General features: G+C 42.8%; 1 protein-coding gene across 1 annotated transcript in view; it reads left to right on the forward strand.

The window, feature by feature from the left end:
- LOC147211364 (gamma-aminobutyric acid receptor subunit gamma-3-like) overlaps nucleotides 1–20,302 on the forward strand; it is a 99,961-nt gene that overhangs the window by 66,451 nt on the left and 13,208 nt on the right. Inside the window, exons 4-8 of the mRNA XM_086126388.1 lie at nucleotides 184–275; nucleotides 441–572; nucleotides 5,512–5,594; nucleotides 10,523–10,660; nucleotides 13,400–13,552. Of these exons, the coding sequence (XP_085982514.1) occupies nucleotides 184–275; nucleotides 441–572; nucleotides 5,512–5,594; nucleotides 10,523–10,660; nucleotides 13,400–13,552 (598 nt within the window). The remainder of the gene's footprint in view (nucleotides 1–183; nucleotides 276–440; nucleotides 573–5,511; nucleotides 5,595–10,522; nucleotides 10,661–13,399; nucleotides 13,553–20,302) is intronic.

Below are 20,302 nucleotides of genomic sequence, written 5' to 3' on the forward strand. Positions count from 1 at the left end.
CCTGATGTCTGTTGCACATAATTTATTTTGATATTTCTTGGCTGCATCATGTTTTACATTTATGTATTTATTTATTTATTCATTCATCCATCCTAGTTGTGAATGTACCTTTCCCTGAGAATGGCAATAAAATTCAGTAGATTCTGATTTCCACTTTGTCCTTTACTTTGTCTCCTCCCACAGGAGTACCAGATCGATATCATCTTCGCCCAGACTTGGGTTGATACGCGCCTACGTTATAACAGCAGCAGCATGCGGATTCTCACTCTCAACAGGTACACCTGTGGATATCAAATGCTTTTGCGAAGCCTTCAGTCATGGCACAAATAAGATTGATTTGCTTTGTTTTTGTGATGCGGTGCCGGGGAGTGCATTTGGGAAGTGATGGTGCTTCAAACCTTGCACACAAGTCTGAGGCATGCTCTTTCTCTATCTGCCAGTAACATGGTGGGCTTGATTTGGCTGCCCGACACCATCTTTAGGAATTCCAAGACCGCAGACTCTCACTGGATAACAACACCCAATCAGCTGCTCCGCATCCGCAACGATGGAAAAATTCTCTATACGCTGAGGTGAGAGCTGCTCTCGAAGTGACACCAGACGTCTTTTGTGTGTGTGTGTTACAATGTGAACCTCGAAATCATTCCTTATCGGAGTGGCATTTAGATTCTGAATCTTCACTCTCACTTGAAGGATATTATTCGAATCGATATGTCATGGATTTCAAGTCCGATCTTGTGCAAATGGCAAACACAAGTGGGAATGACTGTTAGCCGAGCTGTGTTCTGCTCCATTTAATGAAGACAACAATCAATCCAACACGCATTCTGCTCAGACACTTTGTTCAGAGTTGTCTGCTTTCAAGCCGGCAAATGTTGTGAATTGTGTGAGAGTCAGTGTCTGATGTGTCCCGACCAGATGCTTTTTTTCTCTTTGTCCACACCATTACAAGTATGCAAACCGAATCACTGATATTTCAAATTGCTGCACACGGGATGTGTGACTGTAAGGCTCGAAACAACTTTTTCTTTCTCTGAGGAGATTTTTTGGTCATCGGTAACATCATTTGAGGAGCAACTTTTTAATACTGAGGAGCAATAGTTTTGCGGGTTAATCCCTGTGACCAGAAACAAGGATTTCGTTCCACAATAACAATATGACAATACAACAGGAAGTTGTAGGGATGCAGCTATTGAATATTTAAAATTTTGACTATCCTACAGAAAATTCGATCGAAAAAAATCAAATATCCATCCATTATCTGAGCCACTTCCCTGAATTGCTCAGTCATACGCAAGCAAAGATGGGGCGAGGTTCACCTCTTTTGTGAATAACGCCATGAGAAAATAGTCGAACAGCTTCAGGACAATGTTCCTCAACATAAAATTGCAAGGAATATTGTGATTTCTTAATTTACGGTTCGTAATATCATCAAAAGGTTCCGAGAATCTGGAAAAATCAGTGCATGTAAGCGGCAAGGGCGAAAACCAACATTGAGTGCCCGTGCCTTTCAATCCTTCGCGCGGCACGGTATCAATAAAAAACACCATCCATGTATAAAGGATATCACGACATCGGCTCAGAAACATTTCAGTAAACCAATGTCAAAAAATACAGTTCGGCGCTACATCCCGAAGTTCAACTTAAAATTCTATTATGCAAAGCAAAAGCCATTTATCAACAACACCCAGAAACGCCGCAGGCTTCTCTGGGCCCGAGCATATCGAAGATGAACTGATGCGAAAATGTATTCTGTGATCTGATGTGTCCACATTTCAAATGGTTTTTCGAAATTATGGACTTCTTGTCCTATGGACCAAGAGGAAAAGAACCATCCGGGCTTTCATGGATGCAAAGTTCAAAAGCCAGCATCTGTGATGGTATGGGGCATGTGTTCATGCCAATGGCATGGGTAAAACTTACCGCATGTATCTGTGAAAGCACCATGAATGCTGAAACGTACGTACAGGTTTTGGAGAAGCATGTGCTGCCATCCACTTTTTCATGGATGCCCCTGCTTATTTCAGCAAAACAATGCCAAGCCACATTCTGCACATGTTACAACAGAATGGCTTCATAGTTAGAGTATGAGGAATAGACTGGCCTGCCTGCAGTCCAGACCTGTCTCCCATTTAAAATGTGTGGCACATGATGAAGCGTAAAATACAACAACGACAACGAAGACTGTTGAACAGTTGAAGCTGGATAAGCAAGCAAGAACGGGAAAGAATTCCACCTACAAAACCTCAACAATTAGTGTCCTCAATTCCCAAACCTTTATTGAAGAAAAGGTGATGTAACATAGCGGTAAACATGATCCTGTCCAAGCTTTTTTGGAACATGTTGCAGCCATAAAATTCAAAGTTCATGATTATTTGCCAAAAACAAGAACGTTTACCAGTTTGAATATGAAATATCTTGTCTTTGTGATGTATTCAATTAAATATAGGTTGAACATGGTTTCCAAGTCAGTGTATTCCCTTTTGATTTGTTTAACGCAACATCCCAACTCTTCATTTGGATTCGTATGTCACCAAGTTGCGAAACGTTAATTTGTTTACCCTGTTTTGGGTCAAACGCAGCTTCACACTGGGCATCTTTGGCAGAGAGAAAGGTCCCTGTTATAACGATGACATGCCACAGTAGTTGTCTTGCGTTTTAATGTGGATTGCTGCCACGCTGCTGTCATATTTCAGCGCCGTCTGTCATGTTCCTGTTCTTGGCCTTGCCAGCAGGTGGCAGACTGAGCGGACTTGCTGGTTGCACACCTGCTGCCAATCCTGTAATTGTTGAACTCTGTATTTAAGGACCAACAAACTTTCTGCTGGTTGTCGGAGAATTGTTTGACCTTGCTACTGCCATTGCTACTGCCAAGTAGTTATGGGACGATGACACCTCAAGGAGTGCATTGACCCACTTCACAAACTGTGTCAGCACTGTATTGACACTGTATTGGTCACCCAATAGTGACCCCTGCAGTAGTTATAAAATCATTGCAGGTAAAGAAACTCCTTGTTTGTGTAAATGCTAAACTGAGTTGGTATGTAAAATATAGTAAATTTGAGTTACATTTCAAATTTTTAAATTATGTAGAACATTTTTGTTAAATCATGTGAAATAAAAGACAAAAAAGTAACTAGTTTTGTAATTTTTATTGAGGAACAAAAGTTTTTGCAGTGTCTTTGCTCCAAGGCGATTTCTCCTCTTAGACACCAGCTCCCCAGCCTCAGAAAATACTCTTTCACATGGGTCAAATGACGATAGTGAGCAGAGAGTTTTAAACAATTTTTTTTAACGGTGGCGCCTTGCACCCACTTTATCAGTTTATCAAGTGAATGACCTGTTATACATACAGTATGATAGTCAGTTAAAGAGCCTTACAGTTGCTTTATTCATTTTATCTTATAATTGCGAGATCCTCCATAATTGAAGTCCAACGCTGCCTGTCAGAAGCAAACACACCCAGAAACCAAGACCCTTTACAATATTGGAAATGGAACCAGAAAACATACCCACATCTGCATCAACTTTCATTTAAAACAGTAAACAATGCTCAAAGGAGAAAAATATTTACCAAGATCAAAATTATTCCACACTGGGACAACTTCTTAGAATGAACCATAATTTCGCAAAACTCCAGCCAAGAAACCCACGACATGTTGATACTGTTTGTGTCCTTATAAACACACTTTGGCGCAGCACATTCAAACGATTCAGTTCCTGTATTGGTCACGTGATTCTGTCTTAAAGCAATACACGCACCGATACGGGGTTTCACTCTTGAGCTCTCGGCACTGTGCTGACGCACCGGTGTCGCTCGTCCCATCACTACAAGTGCCAAGTGTTCATTTTTCTAGACCTCTCTCTCTCTTCGTGTTTGCTCTTGTTCTCTCGGTTCTATGGTTATGTAAGTATGGTTTTTGTTTTCGTTGTTTGTTGTTGCTTTCGTGAATTGGATTCGTGGCATTTCGTTTGATAATCTCAGGTTGATTTCTTCCTTGCTTTTTTGCGAGCGCTTTTGGTTATTGTATTGTTTTTCTTTCCCTGGTCCTTATTTGATCAGCGTTTTCTGTTCCTACTTTGTCGGTGCGTTTTTGTATAAATCAATATTTTGGTTTGTCTGGCGTCTACTATTCTGGGATCCAAAAAACATCATTGGGTTCGTTCGAACCGTGATGCCGTCAAAGGGATAGCTTTGTTTCTGTCTAAGACTTTCTGTGCGTGTGTGATGCAAGCTCTTGATTTTGCTTTTCAATTTGTCCGCATGAGGCGCAAAGGCCACATTTTGACCGGCGAACGACAGCCTTGGATTGGATTTTTACAAGACCCAAACAATGATGCTGTTCATACAGGGTGTTCAATGACGCAAGGGTCAAGATACGGATGGATCCATATTGGCTTCAAAAGCACCATTACAAAGACACAAATGTCACTGTTTGATTAGCACTGTCACACATGTATTGATTTAACTCCATGTTTATTATTGCCATTGTTCTCTGAAGCCATGTAAGCATACACTTCATCATACTGACAAAGATCCCTTAAGGGTTGCTCTTCTCATGGAGCTAAAAATACAATTACCAACATAAAAAAACAACCGTCTTTTCCTGCATCGGTTATCCTGTTTTAGGGTCACAGGAAGATATAGTCTATCTCAGTTGATTTAGGGCAACGGTTTCCAAACTCGGTCCTCGAGGGTTGCTGCACTGCCTGTTTTAGATGTGTCCCTCCTGCAACACAACCCATTCAAATGATCAGATCATGTTTTCAGGCCTCTATACAGCTTGTTGGTGAGCTGATCATTTTGACACATCAAAAACAGGCACAAAGTGGCCCTGGAGGATTGGAGCTGGACTTGCCTGATTTGGCGTGAGAGGCGGGGCATTGGACCCTTGACTAATCACCGGCCAATGAGATTGAATGGGTCAATGACGGGGAAATAAGCCTGGCCCTGGTACTGTATGTGAAGCATAAACTAGCAATGCCTCAAGTAATAGATTGTTTCAGGGACACTTGCCTGATGGTGTCGATCAAAAGCGACCATTTTTATTTTTGTAAAGTTGTGTTTTTGAACCGGCTCTTTTATCGGAGCAAATGGTTATTCGATTATTCCACCAATTTCCCACAGCATAGCTGAGTGACGATGCTTATTAGCATATGCGGTAAAATGTCAACACTTTCCAGCTTCTTTCAAATGTTGCTGCAAATGTGCTTGCTGTTCACGCCTCAGCTCCACACTTGGGGTTTCTGGCACAATCTGTGATGGCAAAAAAGTAAATCTGCAAGTTGAAAAGTCAGCAATGTACACCTGGCACCGAGAAAAGCCGGATGAGGGCTGCTCTCTGCTTTGATTGAGGCACCACTTTTTGCGCATATTTTTCATGGCACAAAGCCGTCAGGAAATTCACATTATGTTGCGTGGCTGTAAGTTCTTTTCAGTCAATTGTCAAAAGAACAGGACGTGATTCGAGGATCAAGTGTCTTTCCGTTTTTCTCTGTCTGTCTCTTTAGGATGACCATCAACGCTGAATGTCAGCTGCAGCTCCATAATTTCCCAATGGACGAGCACTCGTGTCCTCTCGTCTTTTCCAGTTGTGAGTACTGACAGTTGCAAGCCCACGTACACATGAGCCGACTGACATTGAAGTATATAGGACGGCATCAAGGCGTCTGTAACTTCATATTCCCGTCCCCTCATTCGGCGTTATTGCAGCTATTTCCAAGTAATTGATCTGAAAGTTAAGATCGGGAAAAGTTTGGGATGGAAGCAGACAGTTGTGCCTCCCCGTGGCTTGCAATAGCGAAAAGATGCAGCTGATGATGTTGCAAGCCAGTTTGAGGAGCGCAGCTGCTGCATCTCCAAATCCATAACGAACTAATAATGAGCCTGATGCCTGAGCCTCGCACAACTGTTGATTTAGGTGTGTGGCTAAAGATGGGGTTGGTTGCCTCTGAATCAAATATAATGAAATTAATTTCAGGTAACCACTTGAAGCAGCACCAGCTGCGCTGTGTGCATCTAAATTTATGCAGCGGGTGTTTCCGTGGAAAAATGATGAATTAATATGAATTAAGACCTTGGACAGATGTAAGTGTAAAAGCAATTAGAATCATATTTATTAATAACAGGGCATGGTTTCATTGTTTGCATTAAAGATCATGAGATGACTCATTTTCCATTGGAACATTTTTTTCCAGCCACGACCAGACTATACGTTTTATCTCTTTCTTTTCCAGAAAACTCATAACTGTGCTTAGTACAGGATTTTTAAATCAGAGTGTAATCTTCCTTGTAATTAAAGAACAACGGAAATTGCATTTGGAGAAGCCGCTCACTCACTTTCTTTTCATAGCCCAACAGAGCCTCTTTTTCCAGCGAAGTAACCAAAAACACATTGAGGCCACACGCACGCACACACACAAGCACACAAATACGCATACTCACAAAATTGGTTTTTATCAGTGATTACAAGCTTGTTGCGCTACCCTATACAGGACCTCGAATCACAGTCATGGCTGCAGTTTCACTGAAGGGCTCCTACTCGAGCCCTTCAGTGAAACGCTCTATTGCCCTCATTCTACATACACACTCAATCGCATTATGTGCTGAAAACATACGGCGAGCAGCCACACCCAGATTGAGAAGCGGCAGGTAATTTGCCTGCAGAAAAGAGAAAATGAGTCATTCTGTCACCTTTCAGCACTTCCTCACTTGCCTTTCAGCGGTGGGAAATTGGCGAATGAATGTTTCCAACACTCATTTTCCCAATGAAGCTTACACTTTTGTGCAGCTAGCATGCCAACATGTTTATTTATGTCCATGGACAGTATACATTTACAATGCAGAGAGACAACTGCGCCTTCATTGTGAAAGTTTGCCACATTAGTTTGTACGATGTGATGAGTCAGTTGAGGTTTTCACGATTTCCCGAAGGATATGAAAACGGATGTAGATTTCAAAGGATTTCAAGAACATGACTTGTTTTTTTTAAAAGATGCTTGTAGTATAAAGGCCACCTGTGATCTGTAAGTCTCACGTGCAAATGGAAACACTGATTCATGATATTGTTGAAACTGCACTCATTTGATTTTTTTTTTAAATTGGAAACATTCTGATCGCTCATGTGTTTTGATTTACAACAAAATAATAATCAATGCTTTTTATGTCACAGTCCATCTGCATGGTGAAGTGTCGCCCAAATGAGTTTTGAAGCATTTGACTGGATATGCGTGGATAACATGGCCCGAAAGATGCTTTGGATTTCATTCTGCTGCTTTTGTCAGTCGTCACATCATCAATAAATGTCAGAGATGCAGTTCCACTGGCAACAGACATGCCCACCCCATGACACGAACAGTCAGCATGTCTTTCGGGTATTCAGGACCCAAACCATTCATGTTTTATAGACCAGTGGCAGATTTTACAGCCAATTGCGAGCCAGCTTAAAGCCTTCAGCACTGGACTAATATGTTCTGATCTCTTTGTTCTAGTCCGTGCCCCAAGATGTCAAAAGACAGTGACTCCGGGTGTTTTCGAACATCAATCCTCTTTTCTTTCATGCTGCAACCAATTACCGGTACCTTTGTTTTGGTTTAGCTGGAGAAAACTTCAGGACCTCCACTTGTGATTTTTTTTTCTTGACAGTGATACAATAAGTGAGTTGACTTGCTGTCGTTTGGCGACATTGATAAATATAACTGTGTGCCATCTGCTCAACCAGCTGTTTGCGGAGTCTGGGGGTGGACGTGATCAAACGATGAGTAGGATTAAGAGGTGAGAACGCGGGGGATGGATGTGTGAGGTAAATTCCAGTGGTGACAAGATTGTTCATGTTGTCAGTGAAATTTGGGAGGGAGTCGATCATAGACAGTGATGTCAGAGTTGAGTCGTCATTGCAGGGGGCAATGCATAGTCAAGGGGGACTCCGGTCTAGTAAGGTGAAGAAGACGGGCTTAAATCCAGCGGTGGATGTGGCCCGGGTGTTTGGCCAGATAAGGGGATATCCATCTGTTGTGGAGGGAGCGGTGTGGGAGATTGTGTTTCACTGTGTGCTTGTTGGGCTTATGGATGTCGAGTCTTCTTCTGGATAAACATGCCCTTTGTTTTGGGAAGGGAGCACCCTGTGACCAACTCTTCAGAAAGTGTCGGCCTTCAATAATTGGAATCCATTTTTGTCTGGCTTTGCAGACTTTCCTAACTCAGCCCTGCTATTGCTGTTGAAGTGACGTCACACTTCCGGGGTTGTCCTCGCCAGCCTCTCACTTTGGGAAAACGATTACAATTTACGAGAAAAAAAAATTCATGCTTTATTTAATGAATTTTGTTTAATTGCTTTACTTGTGAACTAAAAATATTTTGTCTGGGATTTTCTAAAAGTACTTCACACTTGAACGTTAATGAGAGTATTCACTTAATTAGTGTGGTTTCCAACAAGAGTTCCTCTCTAGCTCATTATTGCTGTCACTCATTTCCCCATGTAGATGTCACCGGTCCAGGCTGAGCCTCCCGGTCACATTCAGATTCAGTTGGACTTATTTCTGTACCGTGCAAGAGGCATGCTTCCAATTTGGAACTCAAATAGTTGGATTCTTCACACTGACTCAGGATGGTGCAGTCCGAACCAAGCCTTGCTGCCTGAACTGGCGAAGCCTTCTCGGATGAGAGGCGAAACATCTTTTCGCACAACCAGAACAGTCCAGTTGCGCTGCATTCAGTGCCCTGAGAATGAAATGACCTGCATGAATGAGAATATTTCAATAGTGATATGGTACTTTAAATGTAATTGTTCAAATCAATGGCAGCACATCAACCTCACAGTGGACGGGTTATGGGTTGGAATTTCAAGGAATTTCAAGTCCTACTGTGTGGACACACTTGGTTGTTCTGCTCCCACTTCCTCAAAATCATGCATGTTAGATTGATTGGAGATTCTAAATTTGCCGTAAGAGTGACTTCTTCCATCCATCCATCCATCTATTTTCCAATCTGCTTATCCTCATGAGCGCCTCATGGAGCTTTGACTAACTGGTTACCAGTCCAGGGTGGACTCCGCCCTCTCACCCAGAGTCATCTCAGATAGGGCTCCAACTCACTCTGCACAAGATGCACAGAATATGAGGGAATTGCAGCACAAAAACAGAAGTAAGAATTAAATAGGGTTTCTGCTTGCGAGGCTACCTCATACACGAAGTCTGTACGCTCAATAAAAATGGTCGGTGCTAGCAAAGTGGCAAAGATATTGTCGAAGAATGTACAAGTTTAAGACTAATTAGGTCTATTAGAATGGATACATAATATTGTCTGATCATTTTAGTTTGTAGGATTTTTTTTTAAAGCACCACACGCCACATGTACACTCTAAACCAGGGGTGGGCAATTATTTTCCCGGGGGGGCCAAATGAGAAGCAGAAAATATTGTGGAGGGCCGGGCCAAAAGTTAGAAATAGAAATAGAAAATAAAGAAGATAGCACAATGTCTTTGTATGCCAGTAATAATGTAACATTCTCCTCCACCATCACACTCAGCACCGGTTCTCCTCAAGGATGTGTACTGAGCCCCCTGTTGTTCACACTCTACACATGTGACTGCTCTCCAACTCTTATTAGCGGTCCAGTTTGCGGAAAGTTTTTAACATGATAACAATCAAACCATTCTAGGAAATGTTCATTTACTCGAGCCACAAGCAATTCACTCTGAGCATGGAAATTGCCAGAATCGGACTGAGTAAGAATCGCTTCCTTGTTTTTCAAAGTCTCATAGATTTGAGTCTTTCCGACTCCAGGCGTCTCCTGAATGTTTCGTACTTTGTTACCCGCTTCGTTTAATTAGATACATATCACTTTCCCTTCCATGGTCATTACTCTCTCCCTCTTTCTACATCTTCCACTCCCTCCCTGTGCTCTGCAACTTGAAGTAACTGCACCACCTGGTGTTGAAATACCTGTCATTACAAGTCCAAACGAAATGAATGCAATCAAACCTTAATTGTGCACCAATCTTCGGCGGGCCGGATTAAAAAGACCAACGGGCCGGATCCGGCCCGCGGGCTGTAGTTTGCTCACCCCTGCAACCAATCCTGTCCTCAAGAGCCTTCATCCAGCGTGTTTTGGATGTCTCCCTCTTCCCACACACCTGATTAATATGCTGATAACCATCCTCATCATTTGAATCGGGTTTGCTGGAGGAGGAAGACATCTCAAACAGGCAATGGGGGGCTCTCGGGGACCGGATTTGAGAATCCCTGCTCTACGCAAGCGGTGTCCTGGATTGTTCACAATAGTAATAGAACATTCAAGAAGACCATCTGGTGTCACCATGGCAACAAAGGAGCTACAACTGTCTGGAAATGTCTGAAAGTTGATGTCATAAGGTCTTATTAGTACATATTTGTTATCTTCTATATTCTGTCTGTCTGTCTTCATCTCTCTCTCTCTCTCTCTCTCTCTCTCTCTCTCTGTCTCTCTGTCTCTCTCTATTATGTCCTCCTTTCAGAAAGCTAAGAGCATATGTGTTGTTTCTAGATGGCTACCCACGAGATGAAATTGTGTACAAGTGGAGGCGAAACTCAGTGGAGACATCGGACCAGAAATACTGGAGGCTCTACCAATTTGACTTCATGGGGCTCCGAAACACAACCGATGTATTGACCACGACTGCAGGTACAAATGGACCAAGAGCATGCTGACCCCCATGTCATGCATCTGAATGTCACCATATCTGGCTTCACGGTCGTGGCTGGCAGCAGCTTTGCATACGTGCATCCCCAATGTGAGCTAACAAGCTGGAGACTCATGTCGTGGCTTCAGGCTTGGAGGGGAAAAAGGGATATTAATCATCAATATTAAATATTAACCGGACAGTTGAATTATTTAGTCCTTTTCACTTTGCATACTCTGTGTGATCATTTCAATCCCGCTTGTTTTTTGGGGGCGGTTGTCGTAATGTTGTCACTCCAATAGGTGGCACAAATTACACCCTTGACTGGCTGCGTGTGGGCCAGTGCCTAATTCATTTTTAATGTTGGTTTTAATGGCTGATTATACTGAGCATTATGAATGAGGTGGATCGGGCGCAGAACATGACACGGTTATTGTAAACCTCTTTTTGCCTTGATGCTCAACCGCACTGATCCGACTTTCACTTTCTGAGAGCCTCCTGTATGACGGTTTTGTTCAGCCCCCGGTTTCAACTGAAAAATCCGTAAATGAACAGGCATGCTGTTAGATATGAAGCCCATAGAGGGAAGTCATGTTTCGTCCAAATCCAGAATTTCTCCTGATTCCATGGGACAAGCGTGCAATAACAGGAGTACTGCAGAAGTGTTGGGACATGTTGAAGGGCTTTGGTAAAGTTAAATCACATTAGGATGGAACTCAGACTGACATTACCGCTTCGTGCATAGTTTTCAAATGAAAAAAAAAAGTTTTTTCTTCCATTTTGAAAAATAACTCCTGTGTGGAGTTTGCATGTTCTCTCGGGGCCTGCGTGGGTTTTCTCCGGGTACTCCGGTGTCCTCCCACATTCCAAAAACATGGCTGACTTTACACTCTAAATTGTCCCTCGGTGTGAGTGTGAGCGTGAATGGTTGTTTGTCTCTGTGTGCCCTGCGATTGGCTTTCAACCGGTTCAGGGTGTCCCCCGCCTATTGCCCGAAGACAGCTGGAGTAGGCTCCAGCACCCCCCGCAATTTGTGAGGATAATGGATGGATGGTTGGATTCTTGGGAAAAATAACAAAAATAATTCAGGATATTGCACACAAACAGACAACTCCACCTCGTTGTCCACATGACCTCATTGGCGGAGGTAACTAAATGATGACAGATGAGCTGTCATCCTTATGGCTGCCTTGATCTCCCACTGGATCCTTTCAACAGACTTGCTCTCGTTGTCCTTTGGATATGTAGACAAACTGCCAAACATCCTCAAGGAAATGAGCTGATTTCTTATTTGTCACTTTGTTTCCCTCTCACTCGCCAGAGCGCTGTCTTCTGACGATTGCTATTCACATCAGGCAGCTGAAAATACAGATGATTTACACTATGACAATGTTGCGCTGTAAAGTAACTTAGTTACATTACTTATTAATTGATGTTAAAAGTAACTAAACTTTAATGGTTACATTCAACAGATACCGACAAATCTGCGGAACATAAAACTGTCACCCGGTTTTGCCACTTCAGCGGAAGTGCATTTTTGATAATGACATTTCAAGGGTTAATTTTTCACAAACAAGCTCAATTTGTTTTTTTGGGGTGGCGGGGGGGGGGGGTTATAGTAGCTTGCATTTTCAATTTTATCAATTTGTTTTGGAGAAATCATTAAATAACTAGTGACACCCATTGGAAATGATCAATATTGCCACACATCCCTCCCCTTCTTCCACGCCTTGGTGGCAGTCACGGAAGGAACTGGAGACTATTTGTCCATTCAAAATGATTGTCGATAAATTGCCTCTGAAAATATATCACAACGATTCGCCGTTACATGGCTGATTTCAAAGAATGAAGAAATGAGCAGCTCACTTGTGGTTTCTGTCACGTCTGTCTGTTTTGATAAGTCACTAAGATATGCAATCCAAGAAGAGGATTTTCATCAGCTGAATTGTTCATAGGTCATTATATAATACATTTAATTAGACAAGGGTTAGCTTGATTTTTTTATTTTTCTCCAAATCCACCTCCAAAGATTATGCCCTCCACCACCTAGCCGAAAATGAGGCGCTTTAAACGGCCACACTCGACTGAAGGGTCGGCCTCATCAGGAAAGATTCGGTCCACGGGGGATGGGCCTTGCCGTCATCAGATGGGTGGAGTTCTACTGGCCCTAAAATGGACTGGCTCCAAATCAGCCCTGAGATCATTCAGAAGCAGCCAAATTGCATTGTGACTATTTTTGTACGTACAAAACCTTTTCGTAAATCAAGCTCTGAGAGTCTTATTTGAACCTACGATACATGTTTAGGAATGAACTCAAAATTAATCTGTTTTGGGGGGGACAGTCCTGTCGCATGCAAATGAACCACTGCTCGCACTGCCCCCCAACACTGCGACAATATTACCATGACGAAGAGGGGGTGGAGCGAAATGTTCAGCCCTGAGTTACGGAAAAAAAACAAACTATAAAGCGCATGTGAGTCGCCAATTAGTCAGGGAGTTGGTATTTTTACTCGTAGAGCCAGCATTTCCTCCTCAACCAATCAGCAAGCCCCAAAGAATTTACTTAGTTGTATAATTTTGCACTCGGGTGTTAGGTCCACTCTCCGGGTAAAAATTAGCATTCCATACTGTCCCCTTTTAATGCACCTGTTCCCATTCGGTACAGATTGTCGGAATGTGGTTTATCACAACTATAGACACCTTTTGTAAGTGGCAAATCTCTTCTAATTTCCTTCCAACAGGAGACTATGTGTTGATGACAGTATACTTTGACCTCAGCAGAAGGATGGGCTACTTCACCATCCAGACTTATATCCCGTGCATCCTGACTGTGGTCCTGTCCTGGGTCTCCTTCTGGATCAAGAGTGACGCCACGCCGGCGAGAACAGCTTTGGGTAAGATGCCCACGGTGCAGCTGGGCATGATGAGCTCATCTCTTCTGATTGTCCAAATTGCTGCATGCAAGGCTACAAGAGACTATCTTCTTTTTTAAGACATGCATCCCATCAGTGGCACTTACTGCTTCACATACACTAATCATTTATTTTGCTTGCATGATGAAGTGCCATGCATGTCGTCACTTTGTTCGTTTGCTGTCTCGTGGCTGATGATCTTTGCTCGGACATCTTATTGAGGTGAGTGACTTTTAAGCATGCCCGCGTGTTTGTGTGTGTTGTTTTAGAACAACCAAGTCACTACAAGGAGTTATGGAGACAACTGTATATCCATTACAAATCCAGAGCACAAACTTGTTAATTTGTATAAATTGAAACTAGAGTGTATTTCTTGAACAAATAAATCTTGGAGAGGAGAGATTAACAAGCATCTGTGCTATAAAACAAACAAAACGAAAAGCATGCCTTTAACTTTAATGCCTTGTCATTAACATTTTAATGACATCGAAAAAAAGTTCAGTCAAACAAAATCACAACTGCATGAACTGATTAGAATTCAACAACATGTTATGAAACTGTCTGATTATTTCAGTGTGTCGCTTTATGAAAGTAGCACAAATGCACACGACTCTGAGCAGTTATGTCAGCACCAGGGTTAATGCACCGATTTCTGGGCGGATCCTGCGGTAGGGGTATTTTAAGGTCACATTATGTTCATCTCTCTAAAGCAGAGGTGCCCAATCGCGCTCGACAGGTAGCTCGAGGACTGGTCCCAAGTCGAACGCGAGGGGTGTAGGAGGAAATGGCAAAAAAAAAAAAACATGTGCGTGTCTGTGTGCGTTATTTATTAATTTTTTTAAATTATCCTTATTCAAAGTTTGTTTCATCTCCAATTCAGCAAAGAATGGGAACCTGGAGCACCAGCAGAAACATTTTAAAAGGGTACAATTGCAGAAATTGCCACATTTCAGAGTGAGTTGGGGCACATCCCAGAAAGGTGAGCGTCAGATCAGATGGGCCTCACCAGTTGTGAAGATATCTATGAAGTCATTGATTAATTGTCTTCAACCAAGTTTCACTACATTACAATTGAGTACCAAAAAAATCATTCAACCCTACCAAAAAAAAAACAAAAAACAAAAATCAAAACTGGATGTCCTAACTGTGATGCCATGCTTCATTTAGTCATTTCAGTTGTCCTAATTAGATTTACTGCGGCGCATTTTCCATTGAATTTGATCAATTAGATTGATGGAATATGCAGCAAATATACCGGGAGGTCTGAGAATAATCAAATATACAATTAATTAAAATATGAAGCCAAATGTAACTATTTAGCTCAATGATGCGATAAATAGTCCAATCATTTAAGAAAGAATTTTGAGTCCACTGAGTTACTAGTGCCCCTTATCCTTCTGTGTCACAGACATTCATCTAAAACCTCCATGTGTCAAAAAGAATGTATATTGGACAGGAGTCTGTCCAGATAAAAAAAAAACAACTCTGCAGACGTCAAATTCTGTCTGCTGTTTTTTTTTCTCCTCAAAATGTACTTGATAATTAAAAAAAACGTTTTGCCTTTTGGAAATTGGCTCAGCGAATACTGCTCTTAACACAAGGCAAGATGGCAAATGATTTAACCACACGACAGTCAAAATGTTGATGTCGGTGTGCCTGTCACGCAGGCCACACAGACAGTGGTATTTTGAACAACACTGGATCTTCTATGAGTTTTGTCCTTCCGTCTTTGAGCAAACATTGTTTTTCACAAGTCATTAAAAAACAAGCTTTGAAAACTCTGACCAGAATTTTCCAAAACTCTTGTCTACTCGTGAGCATTTTTATTTGCTTCCTTTTAAAACTGTCCGACAAAACTTTATCAGGCAGAACGCGTCTCCGTGATTACCTCGCGGGTGCTGATTTAATTTCGTGCCGCAAAGATGGCCAAGGTCCACACATACGCTACCTGTGTATGTGTGGACACAGCTTCAGTCGACCCGTCTTTCAAGCATAATGAAAGGCAGCAAACGCTCCCAGCGTATCGGCGGTGGTGTGATACACGGCTCCTCACTGAGAAAGGCTTGTGATCCCTTGCAGAGAACACAACAAACAGGCAGCACCGGGAAGCGAGTGTCCGAACCCTGATAAACATCCCCATTCAACTCAGCGACACAAAGTCATTTAGCCTGTCTTCTCTGGTTCATCGCCTCCATTTTCAAGTAATGTCTGAAAGCTGATCTCGAGGCCAGAGGGCAAGAACAGGAGAGATAAGCGGAAAAAAAGGCAGGCAAAAAACGAGGATGCCAAACAAAGTGGGATCCAAATGTCAGCACGAAGGAGGAGGCTCACTCAAATAAGGGAGGCAATGCTATGGAATCCCACCCCTCCAAGCAACACGCTACTGTCGCCAGGTGGCATTTGCAAAGAGCTGTCACTCAGCCACTACTCCTCCAGGCAGGACATTTGGGGAGCAGCAGGCTGGGAGTAGGGAAACCGAGCTCGGGTTGATTCCCATTCAACTTCAATCTGTGCAGCTCAGATGGAGCTTCGAGATACAGGTCTGCTGATGGGAAATCACCCAGCTCGAAACACAGTGTGAGAGTGGAGGGTGGAGAGGTGAAAGAACTGTGGAAGAGAGATAAATGAAGTTGACACCATGCATAGTCCAATACAGACCAATAAACAGGCTATCGTGACAACTAAAACGTGTTTCACTTCAGTGAGACTTTTTCACGAACAAGCTCAGTTTATGGTTTTTGTTTTTTTGTTTTAATCAGGAAAACTATCTTAGCTTGTATTTTCAATTTTATCCATTTGTTTTGGAGAAATCAGTCAATAACTAACAGCGTGAGTAACATCCATTGGAAATAAGCAATATGGCCACACACCCCACCCCTCCCTCCATGTCCTTTCAAAATCATTTGAAAAATACATCGCTAATAATGGCAAAATAACGGTGATCAATTGGCCCCAAAATGGATGCGGACATCTCGACTTAGGTCCACTTGAACCTCTGACAACATATTACATCGATTAACTTTCCCATGGCAACCTTAAAATAGCAAGAAATGAGCAGCTGTCTTGCAGTTTCTGTCACATGTCAAGTCAAGTTACATTTATTTACATAGCCCTGATTCACAAAGTCTCAAAGGGCTTCAAATGCCCACAAGTGAAAAATCTTAATGACATCCCCTGATCTCAACCCCAATGATGACTAGGAAAAACTCAAAAAAAACCCTATCTAAGAAAAAATGAGAAAACTTGAGAAGGGTCTGAGATGGGAGAATCTCCGGAGCCCCTAAGGTGACATGGAAGAAAAAAAAACAACACATTTGCATTCCCTTGCAAAGATTGCGAGATGAAGCTAACTTTTTTTTTTTTTTTGCAACGGGTCTCTCTTTTTTTTTTTTTTAATGCGCTTCATGTACCTGGATCATCTTCCAAGTAACTGAAAACAACAAACATCGAGCGTTTTCACCCGTTAGCGAGTTTAATGGAATTGTACTTTGAAATTCGCTTGAAATACAAAGACATTAAATCTGTTCTTGAGCTTAAATATAGTTTCCAAGTCCTCCTCCATGATTCTCTCCTTCCCCGAAGTAGTGTCGTCTCTCAATCAGCCACGCATGAGAGTTTACATGAGCCAAGCCTACCTGAAAGTACATAAACATGCATTTAAAAAAAAACAGTGTCCCCTTGCAAAAAAAAAAAAAGTTTGCGTTGTCTCACAATCTTTGCGAGGGAATGCAAAATTCTTGCAGTTTTTTTTTTCCATCTCACCTTAGGGGCTCTGTAAGAATCCCCCTTCCAGGATGACCAGTCCGCATTGGATGCCAAGTGGCCACATCTGTTTTCTTTGATCAAGATATACAACCACAATGCATTCCGAGATGCTTTTCGTAAAATGACTTTTTTAATCTGTCATTACATGTTACATTTAAATCTATATGGGTTAGCCTGACTTACATTTTTTCCCCACGAGTCAACCTCCACGGGGTAGGCCCTATCCGAAAAAGAGGCGCTCTAAACGGCCACACTCGGTCGGTTGAAGGGTCTGCCTCATCGAGTCGCGTGCAGGCAGTTTGGATTTTTCAAAATCAAACTAGGAAATTTCACTAAGGAAAGGTCCAGTGGTTGACAGTTGTTCGTTATCCAACATTGTTTCTCTCTAGTGGGCACTTAGCAAGTGCACGCCACACTGCGATTAGAACATTTCACTAAGCTGTCTAGGTGTTTTTCCGAAATTGACGCCCACCTGCACCGCACCGCTGAGCTGAAACTCTGACTGGAAAGAATTTACATTCGACATTCTGCACCAGGGGCTCGTCCAGCTGCTGTTGTGTGCTCTTCGGTGGCTAAGTGGTGCATGAACGGCGGAAAAGCATGCGAAACACAGAGCCCTTTGTTTGGACTTAAGAAGCCGGTTTTGTTCCAATAAGCTCGTCTATTTCTCGGCTGAAAGCTAATTCTGCCTCGACAATTGCATTGGTGTTAGCAGTGGTATTAGCCACAAGAGTTAGCAGGAGCTTACGTCCATGGCTGCCTGTCTGTCTCTCTATGCACACAACAAAACATAGCATTGCTCAGTGTACCGGGATATCCTTGAAAGAAAAAAAACGAGTATAGTGTGCATTGAAAACCAGCTAGGGAACGACTTGTTCTGCACTATGCCCATTGCCTCTCAAAGTACTTGCTGGGCGGTGGAGAGGTTGCCGGGCACCACCATGTTGGTTGATTTAATGAATCAAAACAAGAGAAAACAGAGAACATGCTGTATGTATTTATAATATACATTGACAACCATCCTGAGAACATGGCTTTGTTCACGTCGCGCAATTGCGAAGTAGTGCGGTGTCACAATGAAGGTGCATAAAATTTCCACTGATCCATTGCTCTGCCATGCTGGTGTCAGGATGCACTGTGGCTGGCCACAATTGTGCAGACGTCCCGGTACCTCTGGAGGGAAAATTTAAGACACTCCATGGTAACGCCCAGCGAGCTCGCGGCCACCAAGTGAGCACATTGAGTGGGACAGAGCACTCTGAGGTGGACATAGCATTGCGGTAACGAACGGAGCTGTTTCCCAGCTGGTTCTCATTGTATGTTATACAGTACTCCGATTTTTAAAAAAAAACTAATTAAATACCAGTACACACCCATGTGATGGCACGCGACCACGCAGTTGGCGCCAGAGAAGACTGAGGCCAGTGTGTGTGTGTGAGAGAGAGAGAGAGAGCGCATGTGTGTGGCCGTGTCGCTTAAAAGCTGGTAACATATAGTATTTGTAGTGTGTGTGAAAGACGGATGACTTGATGAAGTCATCCTTCATATAATGTGCCGAAAACAGCACAATTCTAACTCGCAAATGCTTTCGAATTTCTCCACGAAATAACTTGAAGCGATTTATTGCTCCACCCCTCTGAGATTGGCAGCTGATGCAACATTTAAGACGCTGTACGTGTCACCATCATTCATTTTCTTGAGGTGAGTGGGTGTGTAGCAACCAAGAAGTGGGCACGTACTTGAATAATGAGTCACAATACCACATCACAATGGTGCCGAATTCAAATCTGCTCATTTTTGCATGCTCTCGTCTTTCAAAAGCTTTTGCATACAACTGACAAGCTGCATCGTAGTGACCTCCAACCATGTCGCAGACTCATTTTGACTTACATGCATAAAACAGTGGGAACAATCTGATTATGATGGAAGGGCCCCTTTAATGCACCTAATATTAAGTCAATATCAGTCATGGAGACTTTCCATGCTCGGGCTGCATGGACAGCTCGGGCCAACCGGCTACGTGCCTCTTTTCAAGTTTGCTGTTGATGTTGTTGACAGCGAAAGGTAGCCAATGACAATTGTCGTATGGAGGGAGGGAGAGCGAGAAAGACAGAGAATTACACACACACACACACACACAACAAAAACACATGCGAGAAATCAAGACACGGTTGTGCCCCATCAATCTATAGATAGAAATGCAGTATATGCAGTGCACATCGTTTTACAACAAAATATAATGTATTTACAATTTAATATGATATGTACTATTGGGAGTCGCTGATGGTGTAGAGCAGTGGTTCTTAACCCTGTTACAGGCACCGAACCCAACCAGCTAATTTGCACGTTCACCGAACCCTTCATTAGTGAAATTTAAAAATGTGATTTTTTTACAAATTCAAGACATTAAAAAAAGAAAAAGTAAATCAAATTAAACGGCATAAGTGTAGGTTTTTCAAATGTATGGCGTACTATCACGACCGTCACGCGGTGACTACTGAGCGAAATACATTTCCCGCACCACTGATTGGACAAGCAATGTAATGTGATCATCTGCAGCCAGCGATGGCCAAGCGGGCGTGTCATAACTAGTTGACATCTTGAGTCGGGTGTGTCTTAACTTCCATGGCAGAGGCTCCGTCGAACCCCTGAGACCGATTCACCGAACCCCTGGGGTTCGATCGAAACCATGTTAAGAACCACTGGTGGAGAGGTACACTCACCTGTGTGAGCAGCATGGGATCAGTTCCCACTCAGTGATGGTGTGAATGGTTGGTTGTTTCTCTATGTGTCCTGCGACTGACTGGCGACCAGTTCAGGGTGTAGTCTGCCTTCTGCGCCAAATCAGATGGGATAGGCTCCAGCACCCCCCACAACCTTGTTCAGGATAAGCAGTGGTGAAAATGGATGGATGGATAGATGGATGGATGGGTGGGTGGATGTACTCTTGGTTAAAATAGCAAAGCC

This window comes from Hippocampus guttulatus, chromosome 1, assembly GCF_054856545.1.
Source record: "Hippocampus guttulatus isolate MCC_2025c chromosome 1, RoL_Hgut_1.0, whole genome shotgun sequence".
In the NCBI taxonomy this organism is placed as follows: domain Eukaryota; kingdom Metazoa; phylum Chordata; class Actinopteri; order Syngnathiformes; family Syngnathidae; genus Hippocampus; species Hippocampus guttulatus.